General features: G+C 46.0%; 1 protein-coding gene across 1 annotated transcript in view; it reads left to right on the top strand.

Moving 5' to 3' along the window:
• DIP2C (DIP2 disco-interacting protein 2 homolog C (Drosophila)) overlaps window positions 1–10,186 on the top strand; it is a 296,340-nt gene that overhangs the window by 158,028 nt on the left and 128,126 nt on the right. Inside the window, exons 8-10 of the mRNA XM_011991552.1 lie at window positions 1,794–1,913; window positions 3,356–3,553; window positions 8,248–8,339. Coding sequence (XP_011846942.1) covers window positions 1,794–1,913; window positions 3,356–3,553; window positions 8,248–8,339 — 410 coding nt within the window. The remainder of the gene's footprint in view (window positions 1–1,793; window positions 1,914–3,355; window positions 3,554–8,247; window positions 8,340–10,186) is intronic.

The raw sequence follows: 10,186 nt of genomic DNA, 5'->3' as shown, positions 1-10,186 counted from the left end.
GAGCCCCGACAGGCACAGTGGACAGGGAGGCCTGTGGGAGCCCCGACAGGCACAGTGGACAGGGAGGCCTGTGGGAGCCCCGACAGGCACAGTGGACAGGGAGGCCTATCCGAGCTCCAACAGGCACACCGCTGCATCCTCAGGTGAGGCAGAGCCCGGCCGGGCCTTTGCAAGTGTCCAGTTAGTGCACTTGAAATCGCCCTGGTTGCCGGTGCGATGACTTTTGCTGGAATGCCTGTGTCATTATTTACTTTAGTTCTCTGATAAGTTCAGTCTATAGTAAATTGGCCGTTTTTGTTACTCTTGTCACGGTCATTTTAGTAACTATGTCATCTTTCAAGTCTGTCATCTTTGCCTTTGTTGCCCAGGTAAATCCCGCGTGGTGTATTGTGTCGTCTTGATGTGTCACAGCCTCCCACACCAGAACCCACAGGGGCCCTCGCTGGGAGGGTGATTCTGGGCCACACTCCCGACGTCATGAGCTAGAAGTTCTGGGGGCCCTGAGGTGATTCTGACGTCTGCCAAATTAAGCTTGAGAATCGTGGCCTGGCGGGGATGGTCTGATTGGTCCGAACCAAATTAGTTGGGCTATTTAATGGGAAAATACTATGCTTAGATGTTGAGAGTTCTGGATTGTGTGTTTTTCTGTATTTTCAGATATGAAATATTTAATGTCTCAATTCTGAAAGTGCCCACAGAGCATTTTGAGACACTGATTAAAAATTCTTGATAGAAAAAATTTCCTTGAATTCTGTTCTATTCCCCCCAAATGTTGAGGTCTGTTTTTTATGGTCCAGTGCAGGGGCGAACAAGGGCTCTGCCTCAGGTGAGGGAATGGCCTGTCAGCTGCAGCTGCAGAGACCCCTGCACCGTCCAGGCCCACAACTCTGGCTGATGGTTTCCCAGGTCCTGCTGGCCTGGAGCGTGTGCCTGAGGACGACGCTTTCGATCTAGTTGGAGCATCAGTGTCTTGATCCTCTGTCTTGTTCATTTATTTGATTGATTTATCTTGACATTTGAAAACTGACTTTTTCATTTATCAAATCAGTTGATTTTCAGAGTGATGCAGCGTTTGCTGTAATTAGCACAGTATTATAAAATGGGGTTTTTCTCAGTCCACTTGGATAGGTATGTGCTAGTATTCTGTTACACAAAAATTTGAGTTTAGAGACTAACTTCTGTGCTTGAGGATGCACTGCCTGTGTGTCGGCTGAGCTGTGGGTTTGGATCATGTGTGAGGAGCTCAGCCTTATTAGGAGTGGACAGGGCTTGGACGTGGTGGTGCTGGAACCCGAGCCCGGGGCTGTGGGATGCTGGGGGTTCCAGACGTGACTCACCAGCCCAGTGTTCTCGTGCCTCCGTGAGGCCGAATGCTGACGGTCCCTGGAGAGACAGACTCAGGAAAGGCCTTACTGCTCCACCGATGGTCTCGCCCTGTTGAGAAGGGGGACCTGGGGCAGTGAGAATGAGGAGTCTGCCCTCTGCAGATGACAGTTCTGTCCTGAGAATCAGAGCCGGGGTCAAGCATATGGTCCTGATGCTCTTCCCAGCATGACCGGCAGAACAGCGCATGCTGGAACATGGGAGACGTTCGGGTCTGATGCATCTCTGTCCTGTCTCCTGCGTAGCCACAGGGCTACTGTACAGCATGACCACCTCAGGCCCTTCCCGGGATGGCATCTAGAAGGATGCCAGCCTGTTGCAACCGTGCTGGGCAGGGGGGCTGTGGGACTGTGGGTGCTCGTTGAAGCTGTGATGATCGCTTCCCCCACCCACTGGTTCCTGTTTTTCAGGAGTACCAGTAAGTAGCCGGGTGTCAGCAAAAATCCAGCAACTTGTCAATACCCTCAAACGACCGAAACGACCACCTTTACGAGAATTCTTTGTGGATGACTTTGAAGAATTATTAGAAGGTGAGAGAACTCTTTCCCACATGTTTCTTCCAGATGCGCCGATGGTCCCATAAGCAATGACGTTTTTTCTGCAGGGCTATTTTACTTCTTAAGAGCAGTAATCTTGGCATTCATTGGATAATGGGAACCCAGGTATAGGGAGCAGGTGGTGTTCCCAGGCGGCCTCGGTGTTGGCAGGTTTCTAAACCTGGTTGTTAGTCGTCCTCTGCAGGAGGTGATTTTGTTCCGTTACCCAGGTCAGGTCTCTAAGAACTCGAAGAGTATAGAAATACAAGTAAAGTATAAACATACAGAAAAACAAGTAAACTGGGGAAATCCTTCGCTCACAGCAAAACAGGCGTGTGAGGTGCCGCCTCCTCCCTCCTCCTCCTGCCGCTCCTTATAGATGCCGGAGCTGCTGCCTTTGCCCCCAGATGCTCCTGGGTCTTTTTAGACAAACAACTTAAAGTTGAAACAAAGCACAAGAACTGCTCATTGTAGCAAACTCGAGCTCCTTATTATCTTATGCGTTAAACCACAAGTAAAAGCGGCCGCTTTTCTTCTCAGTCATAAAGTGAGAGACAAGTCTGTTCCAGAAATGAGAGATAATTTCCATTCTTCACCTCTCTCAAGGATTGGGCAGGTGGTATTTATGATGCACTGATTTTAGGTTTACTCAGGAAAATACTCGCTCCGTGTTGCTGTTATTCAGAGTACTTGTAGCAGATTTAAATGTACAGCTCAGACCAGGTGCGGTGGCTTATGCCTGTGATTCCGGCACTGTCGGAGGTCAAGGTGGGCAGATCACTTGAGCCCGGGCGTTCAAGACCAGCCTGGGCAATATGGCAAAACCCTGGCTCTACAAAAATATATGTATATGTATACACACACACACACACACTAAAATTAACTGGGCATGGTGGTGCATGCCTGTAGTCCTAGCTACAGGCTAGGACTGTAGCAGAGGCTAAGGTGGGAGGATAACCTGAGCCTGGGAGGTCGAGGCTGCAGGGAACTGTGATCATGCCATTGCACTGCAGCCAAGGCAGAAGAGAGAGACCCTGCCTCGGAAAATAAATGTACCATTAATCTTTAAGGACAAAATATAATTTAGCAAGATTTAAGCAATTTGGGGTCCAAAATCACTAGTTCATGTTGGCAATGGAAATTTTCAGCTCTCTGCCTGTATGCTGCGCAGTTCCACCTGTTGTCAGTTTGCAGGTGTGTCCAGGTCCACCTAAGCACTCCACCTACATGCTGCCTTGGAAATTACAAGAACTGATTTTTTACCAGCATTCGTGATGCTTGTGTATAGACCCCAATTGTAGAAAAGCATGCTTTTCTATCAGCCAATAAATGTGCACCTTAAGTATAAATCTCCTGGCTGCTTTATAAAGAACAAAAAGTAGCCACGTTAATGTGGATGCATTTCTCTCATAACCTCTTGTATTCAAATGATTTAGTTCAACAACCAGATCCGAACCAACCAAAGCCGGAGGGGGCCCAGATGCTGGCCATGCGTGGAGAGCAGCTGGGCGTGGTCACGAACTGGCCGCCGTCGCTGGAGGCCGCGCTGCAGAGGTGGGGCACCATCTCGCCCAAGGCGCCCTGCCTGACCACAATGGACACCAACGGGAAGCCCCTCTACATCCTCACTTACGGTAATCCCGAGGCTCACCCTCTGCCCTTTGCCCACCCCCTCTCGCAGCCACTCCCGAACGCACAAAGCTCAGTGTCCGTTCACATCCTCACAGTAATCCCGAGGCTCACCCTCTGCCCTCTGCCCTTTGCCCTTTGCCCATGGCCACGCACAGCCACTCCCGAACGCACGAAGCTCAGTGTCCGTTTACATCCTCACGGTAATCCCGAGGCTCACCCTCTGCCCTCTGCCCTTTGCCCGTGGCCACGCACAGCCACTCCCGAACGCACAAAGCTCAGTGTCCGTTACTTCTGGTGACTGATGGATTTTAAGCTGCCTTATGTTTCTGGCACAGAAATAAATGGAATCTCGAAAGTTATTTTGTTAAATATATTTTGAGTTAAAACCAGAAATGGCTGCTTGAAGCAGTGACCATAACTCTTAATAAGATGTTAGATTTTCTTAAATACATACGTGATTTATTGAAATGCATGCTTTCAGCAAAGATTGGTAGTTAGAAAAATCTGTCTAAGCTTTCAGATATGTATCACTCAGAAGAAACAAAATCGGTTTCCAAGGGACTTTTTCCGAAGGCCAGAGAAACCACCTTTCCCTTAAGTCTTCAGTACAATTAATACAGTCTGAAAACTTTTGCACACGGTTAACGATAGCAGAGAAATGCGTTCTCTTTTTTTCTGTGGATAAGAGACCGTGGAGGAGCAGATTGTCAGGCTATTTTCTCTTTGCTTCAGCTTTACAAAGAAAATAGTAACTAAAAGGCTGGCATGATGGCTCGTGCCTATAGTCCCAGCTACTTGGGAGCTGAGGCAGGAGGATCACTTGTGACCAGGAGTTCGAGGCTGCATTGAGCTATGATTGTGTCACTGCACTCCAGCCTCAGTGACAGAGCAAGACCCCATCTCTAAAAAATTAATTCGAATTTTCAAAAGATAAGGAAATAACTAAGGGACCAAAATGGTTCATTATGTCTGCATGTCTGAGGTTTATGTTGACAGTTGAAATTTTAAACATAGCTGTTTCAATTCGAGGCTCTTGGGCATGGTACAGTACGTCGTTCCACCTGTTGTCTGTTCGCAGGTTTTGTTTTTAACTTTGGGTTTTGTTGTTATAACACAACACTTTTCTGATTGCAGGTAGGAAAGGAATTGATTTCTCCATTAGCCATGGAGGCCCAAAGCCAGATGCTCTGTTGAATCATGGAATCTAAGTAGAGCCCAGCCTTTCGGGGTGGGGCTCCGGGAGGCGGCAGCTGCCGACCTGTGCATTTCACCGACAGAAGGGGGATTTGGGCCTAGGAGCGTACTGGGTTTGGGAGCGTGTGTTTTGTGGCTCCTTTGCTTTTATGGCTTCATTCAGTGGTTTTAAATGGATAGTGTGTGTCATCCATGATGAAGCATAAGCTTTACTTTTAAAATTATGCCCTCAGAAATAGGTTTTATTCAGTCAAAAGGATGAAAGACTTTTCTATGTGACCCTCATCTCCGGCCAAATTCAGCCCTGGAGCTAATTGTGTACTTGGAGTCACTGCTGCATGACAGCTGATGGCCTCCGAGGCCTCCCCGCCTACATGCCGGGAATTCCAGGAGCAGCCGTGCTCTTCCGGGTGCGTGCGTTCACTCTGAGCACTAACACACGTTCACTTGGACGTTTTAAGCATGCAGTATGCGTTGGCATGGGACTAAGTTTTAGGAAATCAAAGACGAATAAGACACAGTTCTCACGGGGCTTATGATCTCGATCAGAAGGATCGCCCCTCTCTACTGCTGGAACATTGAACAGTGCTGGCGTCTTTCCCCTTCTGCAAGGTTAAGATGAATGGGAGACGTAAGACACAGACTGAATATTCATATGAAAAGTTGGAGTCATCAGAACTCATGCCCCCAACCAATGCATTTTAACTCCTGTTTTTAAATCATCTATATGTTGTTGTATTTTAATTACCCACATTAATTGCAGGCCGTGGGTTGATCTTGGTTTTTACTTGTTAAAGGAATATAAGAAAGCGACACATTTCCAAATGTAAGATTACAGCTTGTCAGATGAAAACGCAGTGAATACTGTGGAAAGCTCCCTCTGCACAGAAACGCTAACGTAGATGAATGAATGATTGGCTGTTGCTGAGATGACTCAGAAACAAGCTCGTCGAATGAGAATTGTTCTAATACTGAGTAACCTGGTGTAACTGAAGGGCTGTATTCTCTAAGCTCCTGCTGTTTCCCCTCAACCCCCAAATTTAGCTTCCTACGAAGCGCTGGGGTAGCAGAATTCCCAGCTGATAAACTTAGGATCATTAATAGAAAGTGTAGGTGGCTAATGAAACCCACAAGTCAATAAACTTGTGGAACATCTTATAATTCTGTTTTCCACCTTAGACTACCCGTGGCATTTCATAATCTTGTAAAAATAAGTCACGCTGTGCCGTTAATTGCCCTTCACGTCCTGCGTCCAGCAGCTCTGTGCTACACTCTGCCGCCTCTGTGGTTTTCGGGAGAGACCTACCCATTCATTTTGCGTTCCTACCAAGCAGATGCTCATGTTCAGCTCCCTTTTTATGCTTTATTTATGGTTTTCCTATTACTCCAGGTGTTTCGAGCAATCTACACGCTTGAGCTAGCGGCGCATTGGGCCACCTTTCTGTGGCCTTGCTGCTTTTTTGCTTAGTTGATGGTGTGTCTCAATTCCCGCCTCCTTCCCGGGCTTGCTCCGGTTTAGCCCGTTGCCACCCACTACCTCTCCCCTCACCAGTTACACTGTGTACAGTTGCGTGTTCCTCAGTCCAAACCAAATGAAATTACAATTAATATCTAATACAACAGTGCTGACCTCACACACATCTCCTTTATGAATCAGTTAAGAACTGCTGTATCTTTATATCAGCAGCTTAACTTCTTGCCTTTTCTGTTTGAGAAGTATACCAAATATATTTCAAGAATTTTGCCAAAAGTTTGCATGTGTTTTATCAAACTCTATTGTTAACTAGCTTCTGTGTGAACTTAGGATGTCAAGACTCTTAGCTGAGAATGAAGTTGAAATTTTCACAAACTAGAATGGTGCTAATCGAGTGTAATTGATTTATTCAGTTGCAACACATTGTTTTTCTCTCAATTGCAATGAATTGATTGTTATTGTTTACCCAACTATAATAGTTCCCTAATCTTATTCACATTAAAGAAATCCGAAGCCACAGAATAATAGTTTTTGTTGGGGAAGAAATACTCCAGGTTACATCTAATGAGCCAGTGATCGTTTTCAGGAAAATAAAATCCCCAAATAGAATTCCAGATGACTGTAAAGCTGCCAGTCTTGAAGACTACCTACGGTGTTGAGGATGAGGAGCTAAGGAAGACGGGAGGAGGGTACATGAATAAAAGTGTGTCTAGCAAAAGTGCTCAAGAATATGCTAGAATGCACACTGTAACTTTGTATTTCATTACAGCTTGCCTGTGACATTAGTAAAATGAAGAAACATTTGCTGAACCCATACTATGACCAGGACATGTCCTAGGAACTAGAACAAAAAAAAAATCATTCTCTTCATGTTCTCATTAGCAAGGGATAAATACTGTGGTAAACAAATATTAATATCCGAGGAGTCCTCATTCCCATAGGAAATAAACAAATTCAGGGTTTTTAAATTTGCACTGTGTTGTAAACAACGAAATCTGATTTAGCGTTTACATTTAAAATAGGGAAAAGATTAAAACAGTGATTGCATTGAAACAAAATAGTTGATTGCTGTTACCTTTATTACACTATTAAAGCATTATCGTGTCTTCTAACATCTTGACTACCGAGAAGCTCTCCCAGCTGAAGCCTCTGAGACTAGATTGTAAAAGGCCATTGTGTAATTTAAGAACTCATTTTAGGCTTTAAAGTCATTGTTATTTGATCTCACTGTTATATTTACCGTTATCTTTATCTGAATCCAAGGATTCATCATTAAAAACCCTAAAGCCCTGAGGTTAGGGAAGTTTGAAGGTGAGAAACGCAGGACTTGAGTCTGGAGCCTCTCGAGGTGGTTTTCTGCCCTGTGTTCCTCAGTCCCGTGGGACCGACTGTGGACGCGGGACGTGTCACCGGGCGTGACTTTGTGGCAGTGACGCTGTTGCGGTGGCCCCACAGGACTTTCCTCCCTAGAACCTTCCCCACGGTTTCTGTGCTGACCGTCGGTGTTTTCAGGGGCTTTGCTACAGGCACCTCGTGCACTCAGAGGGGATTTGTTTTGTGCCGGCCTTGTCCCAGCGTCCGGGCAGCTCTGACTGTTGCGGTTGGAGTCATTGCTTTTACTCCTCTTGACTCCAGGGACTCAGCATGAGTTGGAGCTTTGATCTGCAGGGAGAAGGTTCTTGGGGCCTCCTGCTCCCTGGCAGTGTCATTTCAGCTGGGCAGATCCCAGCCCTGTGACGGGGTGCACTGTCAGCTCCCCCCACCGCTGGCCCCCACATCACAGATCAGAAGACAGGCCAACACTTGGTTTTCACTTTTTATTTTCATTCTCTCTCCTGAAGCTTTGTTTTTAGAATCCCTGTTCTTTCACTCATTTTCCATTCTCGCCTACCAGTTTCCCCTTTGCTCAGCTGCCCCCAGTTCAAGATACAGGAAGCAGAGTGGACTCATGCCCTGGACTTCGGTTTGCGGAAGCAGTGCTCTCTGTGTGGCTTAACGTGCACATTTGTCTGTGATTTGTATTCATAGGCAAGCTGTGGACGAGAAGTATGAAGGTCGCTTACAGCATTCTGCACAAATTAGGCACAAAGCAGGAACCCATGGTACGGCCTGGAGATAGGGTAAGTGCACCTTAAATTGTTGAATCTACAAAACACACAGTCCTGTGTGGAAAAGATGCCCACCGTTTAAACATTACAGAGTTCAGCGCCACCTCTGCTTTCCACTGGAAAGCAAGTTTTCCTTCTTAACTGCTACCTGGTAAGTTACACAGGACAGATACTATTAATGGTATCTCCATTCTAATGTTACATCCTGAGCAGGTAATGGTCTTGTCCATGCCTTATGCCCCAGTTTAGATGTGGAGCTGGGTATAGAACCTGGTTTTGTTGCATTTATATGTACAGCCTTTTACCTATGTGCTTTACGTGCCCCAAAGGTTAGGTTATCCTACCTAAAGGACTCCAAGTGAATTACAGAAAGACATCATTTAGAGCTCCGTAAACCAACAGAAGCATGAGCTTTGATTACTTAAGCAATACTATAAAGGCATGAGTCTGTTGTGGGGCGTGTTCAACAGATTGCAGCAGGTCCAGGAGACCATGGACTGGGATTCTTTCCCATTTTTTTATTGAACACATTTGGCCTCTTTTAAAAGTAAACTGTAGATGTCATATTTCCCGATTATGCAATTTACTACAAAGCTTATAATAATCACAATAGTGTACTGGCTTAGAGACAGACGTACACAGCAATGGAACAGAACAAAGAGCCCGGAGATAAACCCTCGTGTATATGGACAAGTGATTTCCAGCAGGGTGCCAAGATACTCAATGGGGAAAGGACAGCCTTTCCAACAGACAGCGCTGGGAAAACTGGATATCCACCTGCAAGAGAATGAAGTTGGATGTTTACCTAACGTGCAAAAATTCATATGCAAAAAATTCATTCAAAATGGACCAAATGCCTAAATGTAAGAGCTAAAACCACAACCTAGAAGAAAACGTAAAGAAAATGCCTTAGAAGAAAATATAGGGAAGATACCTCACGATGCTGGATTTGACATTAAAAATTTTTGTACATCAAGAAGAACTATTGAGAGAAGTGAAAAGGCCACCTACAGAATGGGAGAAAATGTTTGCAAATTATTTGCCAACAGATTAATATCTAGAATATTTAAAGAATTCCTACAACCCACCACCACCAAAAGAAGCAACAACAAAAATGTTTAAATGGGCCAGACTTGAGTAGACGTTTCTCCAAAGATTTGGCAGTGGCCGATACACACATGAAGAGATGCCAGCATCTCTGATAGGGAAAAGCAAACCAAAAGCTCAGTGAAACGCTGCTTTACACCGAGAAGCATGGCAATGACCAAACCACCGAAAAGGGCACGTGTTGGCAAGGATGTGGGGAAATTGGAACCCTCGTGCACTGCTGGTGAGGATGTAAAATGGTGCAGCCTCTCCGAAAAACATGGCAGTCCCTCAAAAAATTAAACATGGATTTACCGTGTAATCCAGCAATTCTGCTTCGGGGTGTGTACCCAGAAGGATTGAAAACAGAGTGTAGGGGAGAGGTGAGTACACTCAGGCTCATAGCAGCCGATTCAGAAAACCAGACGGTGGAAGCAGCCCCAAATCTAAGGACTAGGTGCGGATTTCCCGTCGGAAGGGAGGAAGTTCTGGCACATAATACGTGGATGAACCGTGAAGATACTACGCCTAGTCAAATAAGCCAGACATAAAACAGGTACTACGTGATTCCACTCCTATGAGTGTATCTGCCCAACAGGTTCACCTTGCCCGCTGCCCAGCCAGAGCCGATTTATCTCGACGGGAATTGCGATGGAGAGAGTGATTCACGCAGAGCTGGCTGTGCGGGAGACTGGAGTTCTGTTATTACTCAACTCTCCCCAAGTGTTCCAGGATCGTTCAGAGGTTTTCAGGATAACTTGGAGGGTGGGGGC

The sequence above is a fragment of the Mandrillus leucophaeus genome, unplaced genomic scaffold, assembly GCF_000951045.1.
Source record: "Mandrillus leucophaeus isolate KB7577 unplaced genomic scaffold, Mleu.le_1.0 Scaffold399, whole genome shotgun sequence".
In the NCBI taxonomy this organism is placed as follows: domain Eukaryota; kingdom Metazoa; phylum Chordata; class Mammalia; order Primates; family Cercopithecidae; genus Mandrillus; species Mandrillus leucophaeus.
Note: the sequence above shows the minus strand (reverse complement) of the source record. Positions and strands in the feature narration are given on the sequence as shown.